The sequence below is a fragment of the Lutra lutra genome, chromosome 14 (assembly GCF_902655055.1).
Source record: "Lutra lutra chromosome 14, mLutLut1.2, whole genome shotgun sequence".
NCBI classification, from domain to species: domain Eukaryota; kingdom Metazoa; phylum Chordata; class Mammalia; order Carnivora; family Mustelidae; genus Lutra; species Lutra lutra.
The window spans coordinates 6,446,774-6,471,076 of NC_062291.1; the positions used below are offsets into that span (position 1 = coordinate 6,446,774).

The following is a 24,303-nucleotide window of genomic DNA, read 5'->3' on the forward strand; positions in this document are numbered from 1 at the left end:
AGTTAAAGCTACTACAGATCATAATCAAAAAGTATGAGAACACTGCTCTAGTCCATGCCCCTTACTTCACCGATCAAGATATTTAGATATCTTGACATTTACTTCACCAATCAAGATATTTAGCTACAGAGGCTGAGAGGCTTGTCCAAGGTCTTGCACACACAGCCACAGAGCTGGGTCAAGAACAAGATGTCCCTACACTCCAGTCCAGGGCTCTTTACACAAAAACCTAGAGACCAAAGGAACACTCTATGTTAAAGACTGAAATAACACAAATTTATATATACACTATAAATCATACACAACATAATGGACACTAATAAACACTAAAGATACACACAAGAAAATTATATACCATATATGGTCTCCATCTACAGTGATAGTCTATATAGGCAATGCATCTTTATGTAAGTTTAACTGGAAATACATGCAAAAATGCTCAAGATTACCAATTAGTATTTATTGAATCATATTTATGAAAAACTAGGTTCTAAGCACCTACATAGGGGATGCCAAACAGGAAATATCCAGTCTCTGGATATAGGAAAATAGAGCTCTGATTTTTACAATTTACGGGTTTTTTTAAGATTTATTTACTTGACAGACGGAGATCACAGGTAGGCAGAGAGGCAGGCAGAGAGAGGAAGGGGAAGCAGGCTCCCCGCTGAGCAGAGTCCTGATTCCGGGGCTTGATCCCAGCACTCTGGGATCATGACCTGAGCCAAAGGCAGAGGCTTTAACCCACTGAGCCACCCCAGGCGCCCCTAGAATTTATGTTTTCAAGACCCATTAGGTTTTCCTGGTGCTGTGGCCAAAAGAAATATTTTTTTAGTAATCAGTAATAACTCACTGTCCTTCAATCCCCTTATTCACCTGATACACGTATCATGGATTCTGCCTGCCTCAGAGCAGCACCCCTGGATTTCTCCCACTCCTCCCACCTGGGCACAGATGCAGCTTGGTGATTTGTGAGATGGTCAGCAGCCATAGCATGAACTTGAGCCCCAGGGGAATGCACGGATACTCTCTCCCCTTGTTGAATTTTATACTTTGTGACTTAATTACCATATTTTATCAGAAAATACCCCTTAAATGGAATTTTTTTTTGAAGGACAGTTTCATTCTACTGTGTGATACTAATTTAAGAATCACAAGTTTTCCTGGGAAAATATTTTTTCGAATTAAAAAACAAATAAAATTAGAAATCTGCTTGATAGTTTGCCAAGGACTTCGGTAACAACTTTAATTACTGGTTAAAAAGTCAAAGCAACTGGGGTGCCTGGGTGGCTCAGTGGGTTAAAGTCTCTGTGTTCAGCTCAGGTCATGATCTCAGGGTCCTGGGATCGAGCCCCACATCAGGCTCTCTCCTCAGCAGGGAGCCTGCTTCCCTCTTTCTCTCTGCCTGCCTCTCTGCCTACTTGTGATCTCTGTCAAATAAATAAAATCTTAAAAAAAAAACCAAAGCAACATTTCATATAATATTCTTGGGTTGGTTTATTAATGAGGTTGCTGAAAGAAAATAAAAACCCGAAGTCCACTTTTCACAAGTTCAAGAGAATGGGGGAAAAAATTAGTAGCTATTATAGAACAGCCCTTAAAACCCTTTCTTCTTAGGGACTGGGATTTGTATTTGAGCAGTATTTCGACTCTGTCTAGGTCCAGTCAGTATTAAGGTGTGTGTGTATGTGTAGGTATATTATATATATACATATACATATATGTATATGTATATATATATAAATGTGCTCACTTTAGTCTCATCCCAAATAATTCTCGAAATAACCATCTGAAATGTTAATTACATATTTCTAACTTAAACTAATATATAACCACTAACTTACACTAGTACATAACCACTAAATTCTAAGTGTTTACCCTAAGTCTAAAATCTTTAAAACTATACATATATCAGAAAGCAACAGATGTAATAAGGACCAGTACTGTCATGTGCAACTTTCATGTCAGTTAAATATATCCATGTTTGTATTGGTCATAAAGTAAAGTTAAAGCTACTACAACAGATCATAATCAGAAGTATGAGAACACTGCTCTAGTCCATCAGCAGAAACACATAATCATTGGTGACTAATCTGCCTACATTTTAAAACAAAGGCTTCAAAGGTGTTATTACGATGTGAACAGACTGAACAGGTTTCCACGTTTCACACGCACCATCCATAAAAAACTCTGAAACTCAATTCATGGGTTTACCACACATTTATTACCAGTACTTAGTGGGAACAAAATAATCTTCAGGTGGTTACTTCTGTTTTTTCTGTTTCTTAGCTTGTCCACTTTTCTTTTGTCCTTTCTTTTTCTTCTTAATAAGAACAGCTTTTTCTCCAATAAACAAACTTTTAGAAGGTCCGACATTTTTTGAAGCAAAATTAAGTCCCTGCTTATTAGGTTTACTGACATTCTTCAAGCCGGGATTTGAATTTGATTTTAATTTTTCTTTATTAACAGAGCGCATGACTCTGAGTTTTCTTCCCATCAATTCAGAATTATTTAATTTCAAAGCAAGATGAACAGCATCTGTATTCTGCAATAAAAATTAATATATTAATTTCGACCAGAAATTCCTCTGCAAAGGAACTACTAAAATTTTGACCTGAATGGATTAGAACAATTTTCCAGCTTGCCCATAGACTTCTATTTCCATCTCCACGAGAGCCAATCCCCTGGGTTACACTAGCTGTGCTTGAAGTGCTGTTTTCATCATGATCCTCACGAGTCTTCCCCCAGGAAGCACTCAGCTGCCATGTCACAACCTGACAGGCTTCATCTTTCTCATTGTAAAAGGGGAGCTTTGGCCAATGACCTTGGTTACATGCAATCTTTTAAACCACTGAACCCTCCCCCCACCCACCCACAGGCTCTTTCTGCAGAAGCCCCACTGTGTTAGCTAACTTGAGAGAAGGGAACAGTCTCTGAGATGTTCAACTAGATGCCTTACAGCCCTCTGTTTAGATCCCAAATTCTATTACTCTTTTATTGTAACATAAAACCACTAAATGCTAACAGTCCTGAATATTCATGAAATTTTTGTTAAGGACTTCACCACCTTATCAAGTAAGAGTAGACAGCAGAGAGACAGTAAGGTTACTCCAACACAGTCAAGACAGAAACAAAAGGCTATGCCCACCTCTGTCAAAAGCTCTCTGGTAATAAAACACAGCAAGAGTACTAAACATGGCCGCATCTCTTTGATGAGGGAACAGAAGGCAAGCTGAGGGCAAAGCACAAGCGGACACCTAGCAACCCAACCCCCAGTATCCCCAGTAGGATGACTGTGAGATTCCTCAGGTGTTCTTGGTTGCCCTTAAACTAAGGGAACACAACCCACGGAATGGGAGAAGATATTTGCAAATGACATCTCAGATAAAGGGCTGGTATCCAAAATCTATAAAGAACTTCTCAAACTCCACACCCAAAAACCAAATAATCCAGTCAAGAAATGGGTAGAAGACATGAACAGACACTTCTCCAAAGAAGATAAATGGCTAACAGACACATGAAAAAGTACTCAACATCACTAGTCATCAGGGAAATACAAATCAAAAGCATAATGAGATACCACCTCACACCAATTAGAATGGCAAAAATTAACAAGATAGGGAACAACAAATGTTGGCGAGGATGTGGAGAAAGGCGAACCCTCTTACACTGTTGGTGGGAATGTAAGCTGGTACAGCCACTCTGGAAAACAGTATGGAGGTTCCACAAGAGGTTAAAAATAGAGCTACCGTATGATCCAGCAACTGCACTACTGGGTATTTACCCCAAAGATACAGATGTAGTGAAAAATAGGGACACATGCACCCCAATGTTCAGAGCAGCAATGTCCACAATAGCCAAACTGTAGAAGGAACCAAGATGCCCTTCAATAGATGAATGGATAAAGAAGATGTGGTTCATCTACACAATGGAATATTACGCAGGCATCAGAAAGGATGAATATCCACCATTTGCATCAACTGCAGAACTGAAGGGGGTTAAGCTGAGTGAAATAAGTCAAGCTTGGAAGGACAATTATCATATTTCACTCATACGTGGAACATAAGGAATAGCACAGAGGACTACGGGGGAAGGGAGGAAAAACGGAATGGGAAGAAATCAGAGAGGGAGACAAACCATGAGAGCCTCTGGGCTCTGAGAAACAAAGTGAGGGTTACGGGGGGTGGGGTGGGGAAGGGGGTAACAGGTCAATGGGCACGTGTTGTGATGAGCACTGGGTGTTACACACAAATAATGAATCGTTGGAACACTATATCAAAAACTAATGATGTACCATATGCTGGCTAACTGAACATAATAAAAAAAAAATAAAATAAAAACTAAGGGAAGGGGAAAACAAATGGTTAACTGAGATCACAGGATGTGAGTGTCCATCGATTTATAAATGTTTTAGTCATTCACAAAGAGAAAGCATCCTTATCAACAGCCTAAATTCCAGAGACCCATGGATTCAGTTTCCTAGAGCCCTAACATCACCCTCCCCTCCACAGTGATGTGGGAAACAGAGGCAGAAGGGAATGTAAATAAAATCAAATTTGTTTTTAACCTGCAGCCTACTGACAGATACTTGGGACAGGCAGAAGATAACATTCCTCCAGGGAACTCTCAACTACATTAATGTTAATGCCTCACTAGAGGGAAAAATAAACTTCCTTAGCTTGATAACTGCCAGGCCCACAGGATCCTGGGAGTCTTCTTTACCATAATAAAGTCCTTTTGGACACCTCCCTTTGCCCTTTCCTCCCCTAACTCCCAAGTATTTAATCAGCTACATCTCACACTTAAAATGCAGTCCTTTCAGCCTTCCTGTCCCTTGCTTTCATAAAATCACCTTTCTGCGCCAAAGACATCTCAGGAATTCTTTCTTGGCTGTCAGCACTGCATCCCAACACCAACATTCCAAAAACTATGGGTGGGGCTCAGGCTTTTCATCTGGACTCCTAGCTTCAGAGCAAACTTGGTGAGTGCTTTCTCTTCTCTTCCTTTACTCTCATTTCAGGGGTTTTAAAGGAGTACTAATTGGAACACTTCCATGCTGATTGCTCAGGCAATCCTTTAGCCTGTGGCTACATTACCAGGAGGAGAAAGCCCACCTTTTGGCTAGAAGTTAGTACCCTGGCGGAAACCTGATGCCTTCTCTTTATTCCTGTCCTTGTACAAAGTTGTCTGTCTTGGGCACGGGACAGCCACCTCAGTGACTAGCACGGCTGCCAATCTTAAGACCAGTGTGAGGTTTCCTCCTCATTGGTCTAAAGTGATCAGGTCCACATCTCTGGTCTAGCAGTTTCTGGCCAGGAGACCTCCACCAGGAGCCATAAGAAACCAGTACTCGACTGAATTAAAACCCAACTGGGGAGGTTTCCTAGAGAAGCTGGCTGTAAAGACTACGTGTGTTGGAATGTCACTTAGATCATGATCGATGTCAGTCTTTCCTGTTCTGTCACTGTCCTCTACTAACTACTTAAATCATAAAATTGGGTAATTTCCCCTTGTAAAATTGGTTTTCTAGTGTTTTCCGTGGGTCAGAAACAGCGGGTCCTTCATGGCCTTCACAGCAAGGCAAACTCGGTCCATACACCAGACCTAGGATGCATCTGGTCACGTTTTGCGACCGATAAGGCAGAATAGTGATCAATAGCAATTTTCATTTGAGGGACACCTTTGGTAGCTTTGACACCTGGAACCTCTGACACACCCTGTGCGGGCTGCCACCTGGGAGCCAGCTGAGGTAGGGGGCGGGTTTGCAAGTTGTCTGTGCTTTGTCTTCCACTTGCCTTCTACTCCCTGATCATCTTGACCTAGTCGGTAATAGCCTGTTGAGAATCTACCCTAAAGAAATAATCAAAATTTGCCAGCAAATATTTGAAGAAAAAAACCAACCACTCCAATTTCACTATTACAGGGAAAAGGGAGAATGCTGCAAATTTCCAACATCAAGGAAAAGACTGTAAATTATTTTACATCACTCGATGGAACGTACTCACACAATAGAAAACAACACAAAGCAGGTTGCAAAATGTGCTATGTGTTCACAGATACAAGTTCAACTATATATAAGACACAGAACCTGAAAGGAAACGTATTAATGTGTGCTTGTAGAGGGAAGAAAAACAAGTGCCATCAGGTAGTATGTATATTCTAATAATAATAGGCATGAAACATTGGGTAATAGCTAAACATAACCAACTTTGTATAAACACTAAAATTTCCTTCTACCTGCATGAACTGTCAATTCTTGGAAGGAATGTCCTTCCAAGACATTCCTTAATGTCTTAATGTCCAATAGCGAAAACATTATTTAATAACATTACTATGGAGAAAAAGGGAACTAGCAAGGCTTTTGGGGAGGTGCAACCATAGGAACAATTCTCTATTATGGCAGGTATGAGTTCAGGTTTCTGAAGACGGAATCTGAAGGTGATGGTGACCGTTATGTCTGAGTGATGAAAGAGCAGTGACAGCCTGTCCAGCACATTTCAGAGGACAGTGACAGTGCACTAGTCTCCCATACCTCAAAGAGCACATAGCCGAACCCTCTGCTGACTCCAGTAACTCGGTCTCTCACAATCCTCACTGCTACAATACTCCCACAATCCAGAAAGTGTTCCTCAACTGCAGATTCTTCAATTTCTAAAAACAAATTCAACCAAAGTGCAAGTAAGGACAGGATCGCCTTAGAAAAAGCTGGAGATGCTAAATAATATAGCAAGTTAATATAATATAGTTAATAGAGCAAGCCCCATGAATATCAGTCAAGTTAACATTCTACGTTTTTTCAAGTTAGTCTTAAAACATTAAGTCTACTCTATTATTTTAATGATAAATGGGTACTTTTATTGGTTTAAACAAACTTACTGTATGGGAGATTCCCCACAAACACTGATCTCTTGTCTCTCTGAAACATAAAGAGGGTTGATAAAAATCACTGGAGGAGAAAATGGAAGTCATCCTAAAATTCACTTTTTTTTTTTTAAGATTTTATTTATTTATTTGACAGACAGAGACCACAAGTAGGCAGAGAGGTAGGCAGAGAGAGACGGAGAAGCAGGCTCCCTGCTGAGCAGAGAGCCCGATGCAGGGCTCGATCCCAGGACCCTGAGATCATGACCTGAGCCGAAGGCAGAGGCTTTAACCCACTGAGCCACCCAGGCGCCCCCTAAAATTCACTCTTGCTCTCACCCCACCTATCTGACTGGTCTCCATCTCCTGATTTAACCACACACCAGTCCCGTTTGATTGTTTCTTCCGTCTTCCTGCCCTAAAGTGAGCGAGCATCGGAGGAAGGGGCTTTCTGTTCACACTTTGCACTGACACGTGGCAGTGCTCACGAAGGGCATGCTAGACTGGCCAGCTCTCTCCATGCTGGGCCAGACAGCAAGTATGCTGGGCTTTGCCAGCCATGTGGTCTCTGTTGTAACTCTCCCCTCTGCCTGTCACAGCACATTAACACATAACCTGATGGGTACGGTTGTGTGCTAATAAGACTTTATTTAAATTAACACAGGCTGGTGCGCCTGGGTGCCTCAGTCATTAAAGCGTCTGCCTTTAGCTCAGGTCATGATCCCAAGATCCTGGGATCAAGCCCAGCATCAGCATCAGCATGGAGCTCCCTGCTCAGCAGGAAGCCTGCTTCTCCCTCTCCCACTCACCATGCTTGTGTTCCCTCTCTCTCTGTGTCTCTCTCCCTCGGTCAAACAAACAAATAAATAACACAGGCGTTAGATGGATCTGGCCCTCAGGATGGGTCAAGGATCAAAGCCAGAGAGGTCTACCAGGCCTTGGTCATTTGTCAGCTAAGTCACTGACACCCAACTCTGATTCTGTGCTGAGCTCGTATAACGCAGCCTTCATTCACTGTGAGAGACCTTTGTAAATTGCAAATCTCCTGCATTTAAACCTGTGGGACTGCTCCTGGACAAAATCCAGACTCCTCAGCATGGCGGACCACAGTCCTCATGATCTGGCCCCTCCTATTTCTCTAATAGCAACTCTTACTGCCGCTTCTCCTCACACTCTATTGCTAATAACTGTATCAAGCTCTTGCCATTCCTGAAGCAAATTAAGTTTCGGCCCCCACCACATCTACTGTTTAAAATTTCTTGGGCCTAGGTAACACTGACTCATCTTTCAAGTCTGACAGAGCACCTGTTCTCCTGAAGCCTTCCTTTGTACCTTCTTGCTGGCACCTCCCCAAGTCAAGCGTCCCATTCCTAAGATGACAAAGCATCTTGTGTATTTATCATAAAACAGCCCATCTGTTTGTCTTCACCTCCAACCGTGAACTTCTAAAGGACTGAGACTATATATATGCATCAGCCCTGCATGCCTGACACCGGGTAGAGACTCAAAACAGTTTAAGGAACAGTTGAACTTTTTTGATCTCAGTACATGAAATAGGGTGCTGGCCCTGATGGTCTCCAATCCCTTGCAGGCTACCTCTCTCTGATTACTTGATCTGGGGGTAGGGGGGCAGGGAGAACCGTGCTCTCAGAAGCTGCTGACTGAGGTCCCTGTGCCACTCTGGGCCCCAACGCTGTGATCACACAGGGCAAAAGTGTTTCCCTCTCGGCTTCCCTCACACTCACCGCTGATTCCACTCCTCTCTTAGCAAAAGCTCAGAAGAAAGCATTTCTCCCTCTGAGACTCTAGTGAAGTTCTTTAAACAACTCCAGTACCACTTACAGATGAAGTCTCGGATGCAAGGTCAACTCTAATCCGAAATCCATCTGCGATTAGGGCACCATTTCTGCATTACAAATATGAAGGGGGAAGATGGCCGTTAAAAACGAGCACAACTATGAACTGTAATATTCACTCTAAAGTCAAACCAAAGAATAAAGTACGTGTGCTCAGACATACTCAAACACAATCATTCTACTTAAATCTCGAAGAAGTGAAGTTACCTTTTCAATGCTTTTGTAGCAGCGCTCTCGTCCTTAAACACTACATAAGCATTCATATTTTTCTGATCAGGATGAATTTTACGTCTGCACAACAAAAAAAGACAATATGAAATCTGTTAATCTCAAAGTCATTAAAACAATACAGCTTGTTTCCTACTCACTCTCAATCAACACATACGACAAGAATTCCAGGGGAAGTTTTATATCTTTTAATAAATCTTTGATAACAACTCAAAAAATAATACACAACTTTATACATGTCACCTGTGCCTTATTCGTCATTGATCACTGTGAGAGAGTGAGCAGACCCCCATGCCATGCTATAAAGCTAGGAATGAGAATCTCAGATGCAGCCCTATACCTAACACACATGTAAACAGATGTGACAGCTAACTTGACCTGTCCTTTTTACGGCAAAATGGAAACTACACGAATGTGTACAGCTTAGAGAAATATTAAAGATTAATATCCTTGTGGCCATTGCCCATCCCAAAGCCTCTGTCTGTGCCTCCCCTCCTTCTAAGGTAACTCCACCCCAGCTCTTACAGAAACCATTTCCTTGTGTGGCTACACAGTTTTACCATTCAAGTATGTATTCCTTTATTTTATTTTATTTTATTTTGTTTTGTTTTATTTTATTTATTTATTTTTAAAATATTTTATTTATTTATTTGACAGAGAAAGAGATCACAAGTAGGCAGAAAGGAAGGCAGAGAGAGAGGGGGAAGCAGAGTTCCTGCTGAGCAGAGAGCCCGATGCGGGGCTCGATCCCAGTACCCTGAGACCATGACCTGAGCCGAAGGCAGAGGCTTAACCACTGAGCCACCCAGGTGCCCCACTTCATTTTATTTTTTTATTTGAGAGAGAATGACCGAGCAAGAGGAGCAGGGGGAGGGGCAGAAGGAGAAAGGCAGACTCCCCACTGAGTGGGGAGCCAAATGTGGGGCTCGATCCCAGGGCCCAGAGATCATGACCTGAGCCAAATCTAAGAGTCACTCAACCAGCTGGGCCACTTAGGTGCCCCTGTGGGGTTCTCCTTTTCTCTCTCTACCTTACTGTTCAACCTATCAAATTTTCCAGCCTGGATTTTGTTGAGTGCAAGCCCACAGTATAGTTTAATGTGTACCTCTGTCCTCCCTATTTCCTGGCAAACTGGCAGTCAGATCCAGAGGTTTGATGGGACTCAGACTGGACCCCTTTGTCCGGACTCGAGGTAGTGCTATGTTCTTTCAACGGGAAGCATGCTGTGACTGATTTTTACTCTTCTGTAATGACAGCAGCTATAGCTGCTCCGTGCCTACACCCACTAATTCACTAGGTTTGCAGAAAGGTCACATAATTTAGATGTGAACAATCAGCAAAAAGAGCCTAGTAATGATCACTGATTCTCTCTGAAGCCATGGACCTACTGTCTTTGAAGCAGCAAAAATGCTAATAAACAAATGAGTGCCATCAAAAAAGGTACTGGGAAACGTCAGGGCATTTCTCCTGGCATTCTGTAAGAATATGCTACACTGAGAGTTTTATATTGATAAAACCAGCTACAGTTTACTGAATGCTTCATACCAGGCACCGTGTTAGACATTTTATGTATTTCATTTAATCTCACATTTCTGACATGGGTGTTACTTTTCTGATATTATGTATAAGAAAGCTGAGACTCAGAGAAGTGCCATGATCACAAGGCAAGGAGTGGCCAGCCTAGGACTTAAAACAAATCTAGCTGACTCAGAGAGCTCTTCCTTTAGTCCTGCAACACTGGTAACATCCTAATCAGCATGTCCTAGGGCAATCCTAGTGTTGTAATGTTTGCATCCTCCCCAAATTTGTGATGTTGAAATCTATTTAATGCCCAATGTGATGATAACAGAAGGTGACGCCCAAAGGCATTGCTGAGGTCATGGGGGTGGAGTTCTCATGAACAGGACAAGGGCTCTTAAAAAAGAGACCCCACAGAGCTCTTAGCCCCTTTTTTATCTTACAGCTTAACATTTTTATCTTACAGCACAAAATGTGAGGCACAGTGAGAAGGCACTGGCTGGAATCAGGAAGCTGACCCTCACCAGAATGCAATCATGCTGGCATCCGATTCTCTGACTTGCCAGCCTCTGAAACTGGGAGGAGGAAACTTCTTTTGTCTGTAAAGCCATTCAGTCTGTGCCATTTTGTTATCGCAGCCTCCACGGACTAGGACAAACCCCAAGACAACCTAAATGGAAAATGACTTTAAAACTCTTAATTGTACTGTTACTTCATGATAAAAGACCCTTTCTTGGCACAGGGAATGAAGAGGGCCAAGAATGAAATACTGCTCCTTTCTATGTGGCAAGAACATGTTTTGTATCAAGGCTGATGATTTAAAAACACTAATGACATTTAGAGTTCTACTTCTACCTAGAAGGTAGAAAGCCAGGAATAGCATCATTCCCACCCTAACAGTAAGAAGCCAGACATCCGACGACATTGTGACTTTTGTTGAAATCATCAGAGCTGAAGACAAAGGGAAACCAAGCAGCTTGAAAGCTAAGCAAAGACAGGCCCATCAGAGGAGAGAGGAGGCAGGTCTGGCTCACAGGACAGGTGCCAGACAAGCCAACTGGACTGATTTCAGCTAGGATTTAATAAATTGCTAAAGCATAGTGTGGGCTGGGCCTGAAATGAATCTCTTGGATGCTGCCAACCCAGGGATGCACACCCACTAGCAGTCTCTGCTCCACTCACCTCTGCTGGTGTCCCCGGGAATGACTGAGGGCAGGCGAGAGCCCAAAACAACCACGGGGTGTGGGCTACAGAAGAGAAGAGCCAAGGCTCCCGTGGAAAGGGCACAAAGCCCCACCTCAATTCTCCCTGTGGAGAGGGAGAAGCTGCTGGGGCAGAGGCAGCAAACTCTGTTACCCCCAGAGTACCTACTGCAGGGCAAAGAGTGGGAAATGTTCTCCAGCACAAGACCCACCAAAGGCACAAGACAGTGGGGCTGCCACAGGAGGGAAGGCCAGCTGAGTGTGCACAGATACACAGACATGGTCTGCCTGCATTTGAGGCTGAACCAGGACAACAGAGAACCCCGCTACCCCCGACCAGACGACCCAAAAACCGCACTCTCTGCATTGGATCTTCAGTAAAATTTAAAACTTTTGCTCTTCAAAAGACACCCTTAAATAAGTTAACCACAGGCTAGGACAAAATATCCAAAACATATACACATCAGAAAAAGGTCTTACATCCACAATAAAGAGCTCTATACAAGTCAGGGCACCTGGGTTGTTCAGTCGGTTAAGTGTCTTAATCTCCCATCAGGTCATGATCTCAGGGTTGTGAGACTGAGCCCTGTACTGGGCTCCACACATGGAGCCTACTCAAGATTCTCTCTCCCGGGGCGCCTGGGTGGCTCAGTGGGTTAAGCCTCTGCCTTCGGCTCGGGTCATGATCTCAGGGTCCTGGGATCGAGCCCCGCATCGGGCTCCCTGCTGAGCGGGGAGCCTGCTTCCCTTCCTCTCTCTCGCTCTGCCTGTCTCTCTGCCTACTTGTGATCTCTGTCAAATAAATGAATAAAATCTTTAAAAAAAAAAAAAATTCTCTCTCCCTCTCCCCCTCCCCACTCTCTTGAAAAAAAAAAAAAAAATTAAAAAAATTAAAAAGACAAGCTGCCAGAAAATGGGTAAAATTTTTGAACTGACATTTCTCCAAAGACTAGATACAAACAGCCAATAAGCCCAAGAAAAGACACTCAGTATCTTTAGTCATCAGCAAAACAGAAATTAAAACCACATGACAAACCTTCTGAATGGCTAAAATTCAATGACTGACAACAAGTGTTGCTGAGGATGTGAAGCAACTGGAGTTCTCACACAGCTGGTAGAATGTGAAACGATGTGACCACTTTGGATATTAATCTGGCAGCTTCTGAGAAAAGCGACATATACCTACCACAAGACCCAGCAATCCCACGCCTCCAGATACTTTAGGAAGAAAAATAATTTGTACACCAATGTTGTTAGAACCTTTATTCATGACAGCCCCAAACTGGAAATAACCTGAATATTCATCAAACTGGTCAGTGGATGAACACCTTTTGGCACAGCCACACCATGGAATACTACTGGGCAATTAAAAAGAAAAAAAAAAAGAACGAGCCACTGGACATCCAACAGTAGGAGCGAATCTCCAAATCATCATGCTGAGCAAAAGAAGTAGGTAAGAGTACCTCCTGCATCATGAGTCCATTTACATAAAATTCTAGAAAATGCAAACTAACAACAGACAGGGAGGGGGTCAGTGGTTGCTTGGGGATGGGTGGGGGTGATGATATGCAGAGTGATGAAGTAGGCAGTATCTTGGGCATGGCAATCACTTCATGAGCACATACATATGCTTAACCCACAGAATTATAGATTTCAAACATATGCAGTTTATTGAAGGTTAAGTTATATCTTAATGAAGTAGAAACACAGCTAAGAGAATGGACTATATGAAAAGCAAAGTATGTTTTACATGGCAAAATCCTCCAAGCAAAAGAGCAACGGAAAATATTTCTTAATTCAAATCACTAAAGGCTAATTTCCTCAACATTCCACATCAGTGAGAAACAATTCAACAACAAAAAAAATGGGCAAATGATAGTAATAATTTAAATAATAGGACACACAAAAGACTTCTGAATATATGAAAAGATGCCTGCTCATAAGAGAAATGCAAATTACAAGTATCACTTTTCAACTATCATTGAAAAGCTCAAAGACATACATTTGTAACAAGGTACAGAAATACACATAGGTTACCATCTCTGAGATAGCAGTCAAAATGACAAATGCAAATACCCTTTTGGCCAAACAATTCCACTACTAGAAGTTTATCCTAGAGATAATTCTAGCATGTACAAAATCACATGCAAACAAGGTTATTCACTCAAGCATTATCTGTAATGGCCACAAGACCGGAAAAACACCTCAATACCCACGAGAGGAGAGTTTGTTGACACAAGTTATCATATACCTTACAGAATACAGAGTAGCTCTGAAAAATAGGGAAGCAATTTTTACACTGATAAACTGATCTTCAGTTTACAGTAAATGGAGAAAAGGAAATGTGGAGTACCCATACTGAATACTACTGTGTCAAAAGTTATGTGTGTGGGGAAGAACGTATATGTGTATCAACTTATAAATGCATAAAACGTCTCTAGGAGGTTATACAAAAAAGTAAAAATAACAGCTGCCCGAGGCAGGAAATTGGCATAGGGAAAAGGTCTAGGAGAGAAACTTTTCACTGCATGTGCTTTTTTTGTTTTTCAAAATAGGCTCCATACTCAGCATAGAATCCAACGCAGTACTTGCACTCACAAGCCTGAGATCAAGAGTCGGACCCTTAACTGAAAGGTTAAGGTACCATGAAAGTCTATTATTTAGACTCTCATGGCACCATGAAAATCTATTATTTAATACAACTATATCTATAGATGTAATCTGTATACTTATTAATATATCTATATCTAATACATACAACTCTGCTTGTAAAATCTACTATTTCATGTCCTTAGGAAGAAAACACCAACATTAGAGATTAATAGGAAACCCTGCACAGAACTGAAGGCAAATGAGAAATAAAGGTTGAATACTTTGAACTTACATGTTATAAGTCAATTACATTTAAATTTTTAAGATTAATGAGAAATAAAGGAGTAGTAAGGAAACTTGAAGGTCTTATCCTTGGCATCAGGTAGATAGGAGGGTAGGGGAAAATCCCCTGAGAATATAAACCACAAGCCACACTACGAGCATGGTCCCCAAACCCTCAGAGAGCTTGAAGTGGTCTTGGGCTGGCAGTACCCCTAGGTGACTGACAGACACAAACATTCTCTCTGGGAAAACCTGACCAACCAACAGCAACTACGGGGCATTCCTGATTTTCAGATGCACCCTGCTTCAAAATGTTAAGATATGGGAAAATGTGTGCCTTAGAATTGACAAAATACAGTATTTATGATTTACACTGGAATAGCTAGGCACAAAACTTTCTTATTCTCTTCCAAACACTATGCTTGATTAAATGTCCTTGAAATTTCTCATGGCACATTTTTCTAATAAGTTGTTTTATAATACTTTCTGTCACTCTACCATTTCTGTTAAGGCTTAAAGACAAACATCTGAAAAGTTTATATGCTATTACAAACTTAAGAAAATGGTCCATTACAATGTCTTACCCAAATATAAAAACCCATGAAAACATGATCTCAACTTTTAACCAAAATTTAAGAGAGTTTAAAACTACTCCCTTTTTGTAATTATAAACTTACTTTATTGCTGCCAACTTTTTGGACAAAGTTCCCTCCGCTGGAATCTTTTAAAAGAGAAAAAAAAAAGAGTATTAAGGAAAATTCATTATTTGAATTATTACTTCAAATTAATTATATTTTAATTCATTGAATTCTAAATATCTTATTCTGATGTGATGTGATTAAAAACATTCAAGGGAGGGGCGCCTGGGTGGCTCAGTGGGTTAAGCCGCTGCCTTCAGCTCAGGTCATGATCTCAGGGTCCTGGGACCGAGTCCCGCATCGGGCTTTCTGTTCAGCGGGGAGCCTGCTTCCTCCTCTCTCTCTGCCTGCCTCTCTGCCTACTTGTGATTTCTCTCTGTCAAATAAATAAATAAAATCTTTAAAAAAAAACCAAAACATTCAAGGGAAATACTGCATCTTCTCCTAACGTTATATGAACGAGACCTGGTGGCTTAAGACAAAATCTTCCAGTGATATAGGACCATATTCAGTTTTCATAGCCATTAACCCTCCATCTAGGTGGAAGTAAACATAATGTGCCCTCCGACTGTGTCAGATGATTCAAGGAGTCTCTGGTCATGAGGGGCACTGAAGTTGAAAATGTGTATGAAAAATATAAGGAAAACATTTATAAAATAAGTTGGAAAAAGGCAACATTTCTAAATTAATATTTTATGATAAATTCTACAGGATTTTAAATATACTGAACTAAATTAGTAAATAATGTAAAGACATATTATTTCATCAATATGCTAAGAGTTGATATATGCTATATGCCAGCTGGCAACAAAACAAAAAAACACCACCAACAACATGGTATCTTTAATTGGCCAAATAGCAGAAACCCCCTTTACATTCAAGCTCACTTATCTTCAGACATAAACAGCATTCCTTTAGTACTACCTAACAGTGAAGGAAAAACCTGACCAGGGTTTTTCCCTGACAACTTTATGGAAGAGATGGAAATTCAAGTCAACAACTCTGTCAGTGATGTTCTGGAAACAAAAGTCAAATATCCACCCTCCAACAATGGTATCATTTCACTATGTGAACTCATTAAATTATGAAAAGTCCAAGTGTCAATACTATATACTAAGAACACCACTTCTCTTGGGCTAGATTTGAACCTATTGATTCAAAAGGCTGTGTTTCTCCATCTCACTAATACCAACATGTTAATAAGTCTGACTTAAATGCAATACATTTTAAGATTTGCAACTTCAAGGTGGGGAGAACACATACCAGAGAACGAAATCGTACAGATTCTATTTGTCCATATTCTCTGAAAAATGACTTCAGCTTCTAAAACAAAAAAGTATACATATACTTTAGTTTACTTTCAGAACATCAAATAAGTGTTATAAAAAGGATTAAGTAATCTGATAATTATCTTATCTGATAATCTTTTACTGCCAGGTTTTATTTTAAGAATATTTCAAGAATAAATGACTATTCAGTTGGAAGACAAAAAAATTCTTCTGAAATTTATACATATGCACATGTGTATACATATATATATTCATAAAAACACAACTCAAGTTCTTGTTACTACCCATGAGGTACACAACACTTTTGTCCTTCAATCTTTACCACATATAAACTATAAAAGTAAAGGGGTTTATTTTGGGTTTAGTGAACCCCACACAATGGAAGAAACTTAGGATGTATTCATTCATTTACACAACATTCATTGAACCTCTTGCTATACACTAGGCACAATTTCAGGTTTATATTCTAGTTACATGTAACAGAAGAGACAGTTGGAAGAAAGAAAAAAAAACTGGGATAGAAGGCCACCACAACACATCAAGTAAGATTTACAAAAGAATGAATCAGGGCAGTGACTATGAAAATGGAAAGGAGAGGGTGTATACTGGAATCAATCCATAGAATGATGAATGTAGTCATTTTAATGAAGTTAAATGTTAGTAATTATTAATTATGCACTTAGTCAATAAAGGAAGAGTATCAGTAAAGAGTAAACAAAGTTTGATTAATGTCTCTGAATCTTTACAACATGCAGGTTACACACTTACCTTCTTGTTACATGTGACAGGCAAATTCCCAACAAACACAGTTCTCTCATTCTTTAATCTCTCCTCCTCTTGGTTAATTTCAATTTTCTTCCTTTGATTTACAACTGTGTGAGCTACATCATCAAGTACTTTTTTATCTGCTACTTTAATACCAGATTGAGAATTACTCTTTTTTTGTTCCTGTTTTTGATGAATTTCTTCTTCTAAATCAGCACTTGCTAGAGCATTTTCCCTTCACGAGGCAAAAAAAAAAGGGGGGGGGGGCAAAAAGAAGAAATAAGAGTCATGACGTCAGGTGTAATATTTGACAAAGCACAGGAATCAGAAATATTTCCCAGGGCACCTGGGTGGCTCAGTGGGTTAGGGTTAGGGCCTCTGCCTTCCGCTCAGGTCATGATCTCAGGGCTCTGCTCAGCAGGGAGCCTGCTTCCCTTCCTCTCTCTCTGCCTGCCTCTCTGCCTACTTGTGATCTCTGTCAAATAAATAAATAAAATCTTAAAAAAAAATTAAAAAAAAAGAAGTTCCCACCTACTTCTGGCTTTCCCAAATATAAATGTATGATTCATATATATATTTAAATTTAAAAAGCAGCATTATCAAAAAGTGACTGGTATCTTCAGAAAACTCAAGATTAGAAAAAAATTAGATTAGAAGCTCGATTTTTTAAAGATATGTTAAAACTGCCAGGTAACAGCAGAGCAACCAAACTTCATTTCAACAAAAGTTGGTTCATTTAAAGCTCTTGGAGATTTAGTTTACGCTCTATGAATGCCTAGTTTCATTCTTGGCTCTAGAACTCTAGGGGAACTGCTGCACTCCTGGTGGGGTCTATAAAGGTTAATATGGGCTGCAAAATACTTTATAAAACAATCTGCTCAACTCACAACCTAGTCAAACCAGACTTCCTATTTATAATAGTTCTGTAATAGCTAAAGGACTACTTGTTAAAAGTACATTCTAAGATGGTGCATGTGGATAAGTGAGATCTGAGCGTCTCTCCTAACAGAGAACAGGACCAGGATCTTCATTTTTTTTATTATTATTTTTTTTCCTTAAAGATTTTATTTATTTATTTATTTATTTATTTATTTATTTATTTATTTTTATTTATTTATTTTTAAGATTTTATTTATTTATTTGACAGATAGAGATCACAAGTAGGCAGAGAGGCAGGCCTAGAGAGAGAGGAGGAAGCAGGCTCCCCGCTGAGCAGAGAGCCCCACGTGGGGCTCCATCCCAGGACCCTGGGACCATGACCTGAGCCGAAGGCAGAGGCTTTAACCCACCGAGCCACCCAGGTGCCCCAAGATTTTATTTATTTATTTGACAGACAGAGATTAGAAGTAGGCAGGCACCCCCAGGATCTTCATTTTTTTTTGTTTGTTTTTAGTAAATCACTACACCCAGCATAGGGCTCAAACTCACGACCCCCTGAAATCAATAGTCACATGCTCTTCCAACCAAGCCAGCCAGGTGTCCCTGGGGGCTGAACTGGATAAGTGAGATCAATAAGGAGACAGTTGTAATTGAATGTATCTGAGAAGACAGCAGACCAACTAGAGAAAGGAAGAGATTTAAATTAAAAGCATCATCAGGACTTAGCAGCTGATTAGATGTGTAGGGAAGAGAGAGTAAAAGATGACTCCCAAGTCACTGGCTTTGGCAACTGAAAAGCTGGTGGTACCACTCATGGAGAGAACAGGTCTGATGAAGCATTCTGAAGTTGAGGTGCAGCTGACTCTTGAACAATCTGTGTCTGAATTCCACTTATAAGTGCCTTTTTTTCTAATAAATACAGTACAGTTCTATAAATGTATTTTCTCTTCCTTAGGATTTTCTCATTAACACTTTTTCTCTAGTTTATTTTATTTTTTTTTAAAGATTTTATTTATTTATTTGACAGAGAGAAATCATAAGTAGTCAGAGAGGCAGGCAGAGAGAGAGAGGAGGAAGGAGGCTCCCTGCTGAGCAGAGAGCCCGATGTGGTACTCAATCCCAGGACCCTGAGATCATGACCTGAGCGGAAGGCAGAGGCTTAACCCACTGAGCCACCCTGGTGCCCTCTAGTTTACTTTATTATAAGAATATATACTATATATAACATAAAATACTTGTTTAACAATGGTTTATAGTACTGGTAAGGCTTCTAGTCAAAAGTAGGCTCTTAGCAGTTAAGTTCTGGGGGAATCAGAGTTCTACGTGGATTTTTTACTGTGTGGAGGTCAGTGCCCCTAACCATTCCACTGTTCAAAGATCAACTGTATATAGAGGAAGATACAGGTGCAAATCCAGCAGGCAAACAGATCAGGAGAGAAGTGAGAACGATGCAGCCATGGGAATAAAAGATTGCTCAGAATGAATGGTAGAGAGAGAAAAAGCCAGAGCAGGTGACCAAATGGAATCCTAAGGAAAATCAACACTTACAGGGCAGTCAAAAGAAAAGGTACCCACAATAACACTGAGAAGGAATGGACAAAAAAAGAGAATCAGAAGAGATTGCTGTCAAAAAATCTAACAGCTGCAGAAAGAAAAGCAGCCGTGTGAAATGCAAGCGAGGACTCGAGACAAAGGCTTACTGTCTATTAAATATGGCAACTAGGTCAGGATGGCTCCACTGAGCACTGTTTCAGAAGTTTGATCAGATCATAGAAAAACAAACACAGCAAGATGGAATCGGGAGGGAGACAAACCATAAGAGACTCTTAATGTCACAAAACAAACTGGGGGTGACTGGGGGGAGGAGGTAGGGAGAGGATGGTGGGGTTATGGACATTGGGGAGGGTATGTGATATGGTGTGTGCTGTGAAGTGTGTAAGCCTGGCAATTCACAGACCTGTACCCTGGGGCTAATAATACATTATATGTTTATTTAAAAATTTAAAAATAAAAATAAACCACAACAAGCAAACAATCAGACTACAAGTTCATGGAAGATAAAACAGATCCAGAAAAGGAAGAGAACACAAGTATCACATTTTTCTGAAAGCTTGACTGCGAAGAGAAAGACCGAGGGAATTATAGGTAGCAAACGGGGGAGCAGGACTATAGACAGGGTTTGGTTTTGTTGGATTTCTCTTTTTAGGATGAGGATCTTGAGCACATTTGTATGGTAGACAGAGAAAAGACACAGGAAAAAGAAGAAAATGCATATACCTGATGGCACAATCCTTAAGGAGGCAGAAGAGGCCTGTGCTATTATACACATCACAGGTTACTGAATTAATCTTGGACAAAGAGGAAGACACCTTTCTCTAAGAGAAAGGGAAAGAAATTAAGGATGTGCATAAAAAGTAGTGGTTAGTAACTGTTAGCATTAATAGCTCTCTGACTAGGTAACATCACCTGGGGAGAGAGAAACAAGAAATAAGGGGTTTGAAGAGAGTGGCTTCATGAGGAAAGTTACCCGGGAAGTTGTGATGTTACTGCAATTTGGATCTTTTTTCTTTTTAAATTATTTTTATTAACATAGAAGGTATTATTTGCCCCAGGGGTACAGGTCTGTGAGTCATCAGGTTTACACACTTCACAGCACTCACCATAGCACATGCCCTCCCCAATGTCCATAACCTCACCACCCTCTCCCTACCTCCCTTCCCCAGGCAACCCTCAATTTGTTTCCAGAGATTAAGAGTCTCCTATGGTTTGTCTCCTTCCCGATCCGATCTTGCTTCATTTCTCTATTTGGATCTTGATCAAATAAACTATAAAGAAAACTTTTTTAAGCTAATGGCAGAAATCTGATCTCCGACTTAGTAAGTTTAAGAAAACAAAACTCACCTTCTTCACGGCTGAAATATTTACAGATTCAGATTACAGATCTCAGATTTGCTTCCACTTAGCGCGGGAGCGATGAACGGGGTAAAGATGAAACACAACTGGCCAAGTGTGAGTAACAGCTGATGCTGGGTATATGAGGTCCCCCTCATCCTTTTAAAGTTTTGGAATGTACATGAAATTTCCCATAATAAAGCTTTTAAGTTTTGGTAAAAATGAGAACTATGAAATGAGGAAAAAGTGAGTATCGCAAGTCCAAGAAGCCTAATTCCTCTACCGTCTAACTTAACGTGAACTAAGAGGATTGTACTAACCTGCTGGCCACCCTTTTGTCTGCGTCAGAAAGTTTCTTCTTCGCTTTCATGTTGTTTGAAAGTCCTTCCAAGAGTGGTCTCTGAATTCGGGATGTTCTTTCTTCCTCCTCATCCCGATTCCTTTTTCCGGTATTCTCCTTTCAAAATTGAAGTTACGTTTGACCCCTCATCTTTTTCAATCATTTAGGAGTCTTTCTAAATTAGCTGGATGTCCAGCAAGGAAACGTGACTTCACACTAACCCTACCTGCCCCGCCCTCGAAGCCAGGCCCAGCAAGGCAGAGAGAAACGCGGGGACTCACTTTAGGCACCGGCACGTACACGGGCTGCAGCGGAGGTTCCGAGGAGCTGAAGAGGGACGCCAGCCGAGCGGCGCGGTCTCTGGAGGGCCGCTGGCCCTGGACCAAGCTGCCGGAAACTTGTCCAACCACATAGTCTTCTGTCAGATTCCCGCCGACGCCACCGTCCGGGTGGTCCCTAGACACCGACGTCACAAGCTCAGCTGGGCCGCGCCGCGCCCCACCGTTTCGCCCGCCCGAGCTCCCAAACGCCCATCTTCGCCCAGGCAGCCGTGCGACGCGCCACTCACCCTTCCACCGCACCTGCCTTTTTCCTCTGTTTATTCTTCCCTTCCACGGGCATGCTCACCCCAAGGCTTCCTGAACAGCGCCTTCGCGCGCGCTCGCACTGCGGGCTCCCGGCCACTTCCGCTCCCGGGCCACGCCCCTTCCGCTCCAGGCCGCGTGGGAGCCGGAGACACCCGCCCGCTGGGGCAGGGCTTCCGGCCCCGGGTTGGATCTCTTCAGGTCTGCGAGAAGGTCTCCTCGGAGTGAAGGAGTCTTCGGGAGTCCTGAGACCTGAAGTATAAATAACCACCAGCCAGGCGGGGTGTGGGGCTTCAGTTCAAGCGGTCGGAACACACGGTCGAAAACCCCCGAGTCGCTGACGAAGAGGGAGAGGGGTTTACCAAGAACGGCGGTTACAGGGATATCCCGTCGGCTGCGGAACATTAACAATTGGTGAATCGGCGTCAGGCGTTCGTGGGTATTCTTTGCTTGGCTCTGGCAATTTTTTTGAAATTTGACACATTTCAAAGTTAAGTTTAAAGCAGTGGACGCCCCAGCCCTATCCTGCTCTGCCCTATTCTATCAGATCCTTGGCGCTCCGAACTCCTGCTATTTTCTCAGCCTAACTTCCAGACTCCTCTCCCTCCAAACCGGCACATTATACCCTTTTTAATTTCTTGTTATTCCTTCACCCAAAAGTATGTCTTTACTCATTTTCATCTGCAAAATCCTGTCCATTCTTCAAGGCCCAGCTGAGATCTCACGAAAAGTTCTTAGCTATTTGCAGTAGATTTTTTCCAACCCTTCATCAAACCCTCTCTACATGTCTGGGAATGGGTGTCTTACTTATCCCATTTTTGTACCCCTATTTGCTGTACCTAGTGAACATAGGTAAACTGATTTTTAGGTAACAAAAGATAAATACTAGATTATAATTAGATAATTGAATCCAGAACTTTGGTGATTAAATGGGATTGAATTTTGACTCTGAGTATAGACCTGCTTTCTGAAAGCTCTTAACAGAAGTCATTGAGAATATAACTGACCTTACATAGAACACATCAGAAAAATGGTGAAAAAAAAATATTCATCTGCTTGGCCATGGTTTTGTTTTTTTTTCTTAGAGATTTTATTTAGTTATTTGACAGAGATCACAAGTAGGCAGAGAGGCAGGCAGAGAGACAGAGGAAGGGAAGCAGGCTCTCTGCTGAGCAGAGAGCCCGATGTGGGGCTCAATCCTAGGACCCTGAGACCATGACCTGAGCCGAAGGCAGAGGCTTAAACCACTGAGCCACCCAGGCGCCCCATGGTTTTGTTTTCTGAGTTTGAATTAGGTTTCCCCTAATTTTGACCTTGCAGTATTTCACAAAAGATGGGACAAGTCGAATTGTCCCTATTTGCAATTCAAGTATCTCCCTCTATCTATCCTAAACAGTCCAATGAAGAAATTCTTTTTCCTTCAGAATGTCTCCCAATCCCATCCCTTCCCTACTCTAGCATTATTCCAGGAATCATCTTCTGTAGCACTGCAACCTCATCACATCTGGCCTTTCCTGACTCTTCCTCTCCATTCTTACCTACACATTCCACTTCCAGATGAATCTCCCTTGAGCTTTACTTCAAGGTTTGCATCTCCTCTTTGTCACCCTCACATCTGTCGTCACAATTCCCATATGCTCATTCATCACCCACTTTAAACACGTATGCACTGGTTTTCCCTGACCATCCAGTTTAGCGCATATTTTATTAGGCCTTACATATAGTACTTCCACAACTAAACCAGGAAAGTATTCCTCCAGGGTATCACAGCTAATATACACAAAACCTATCATGATGTTAGCCAAAAATCCCTGAATAGTAGGTTAAAATTAAGAGAAAGGTGGAGAAATGGACCCAAAAAAAGAATGAAAGGCAGCACACATTTCTAGAGGAAAATAATTAGTGAGGAATAAAGAAGCTGTGATTGGGGAGTTAAGAAATGATCCCCACTGCCATTCAGAACTGGTTTTGTTTTTTTTTTTTATTTGACAGAGAGAGAGAGAGATCACAAGTAGGCAGAGAGGCAGGCAGAGAGAGGAGGAAGCAGGCTCACTGCTGAGCAGAGAGCCCGATGTGGGGCTCGATCCCAGAACTCTGAGATCATTACCTGAGCCGAAGGCAGAGGCTTAACCCACTGAGCCACCCAGGTGCCCCTCAGAACTGGTTTTTAAGTGTTTGGAGATCACTTAACTCCCTTTTAAGAGTTTAAAATATAAAGCCATTTCATAGGAAAGAACACACAAGGGGTGCCTGGGTGGCCCAGTCTGTTATGTGACCAACTCTTCATTTCAGCTCAGGTCTTGATCTTGGGGTTGTGAGCTCAAGCCCTCCATTGGGCTCCACACTGGGCATGGAGCCTACTTTAAAAAAAAAAAAAAAA

At 41.6% G+C, this 24,303-nt stretch overlaps 1 protein-coding gene across 4 annotated transcripts; it reads right to left on the minus strand.

Annotated features, from left to right (window-relative positions):
* Positions 1–2,202: 2,202 nt before the first annotated feature.
* RBM34 (RNA binding motif protein 34) lies at positions 2,203–22,367 on the minus strand. Of its 4 annotated transcripts, none has more exons than XM_047702879.1 (11): positions 21,967–22,367; positions 21,621–21,795; positions 21,320–21,456; positions 17,232–17,463; positions 16,438–16,497; positions 15,214–15,257; positions 8,922–9,005; positions 8,701–8,764; positions 6,874–6,913; positions 6,530–6,648; positions 2,203–2,542 (listed from the first exon to the last, which is right to left on the minus strand). In XM_047702879.1, exons 1-11 carry the CDS (start codon positions 22,326–22,328, stop codon positions 2,261–2,263), a joined length of 1,599 nt encoding a protein of 532 aa, XP_047558835.1. In that variant the 5' UTR covers positions 22,329–22,367; the 3' UTR covers positions 2,203–2,260. The 4 variants fall into 4 exon arrangements, with proteins under 4 accessions (XP_047558835.1, XP_047558836.1, XP_047558839.1 ...); XM_047702880.1 differs by having other exon boundaries at positions 21,908–22,098; XM_047702883.1 differs by lacking the exon at positions 21,320–21,456 and having other exon boundaries at positions 21,967–22,042.
* Positions 22,368–24,303: the final 1,936 nt, after the last annotated feature.

Coding starts and splice junctions, on each gene's coding strand:
- RBM34 (XM_047702879.1), bottom strand. CDS start 22,328: ATGTTCCGCAGCCGACGGGATATCCCTGTAACCGCCGTTCTTGGTAAA. Junction 21,457..21,620: donor TGTACGTGCCGGTGCCTAAA/GTGAGTCCCCGC, acceptor CAATTTTGAAAG/GAGAATACCGGAAAAAGGAA. Junction 16,498..17,231: donor CTGTCACATGTAACAAGAAG/GTAAGTGTGTAA, acceptor TTTTTGTTTTAG/AAGCTGAAGTCATTTTTCAG.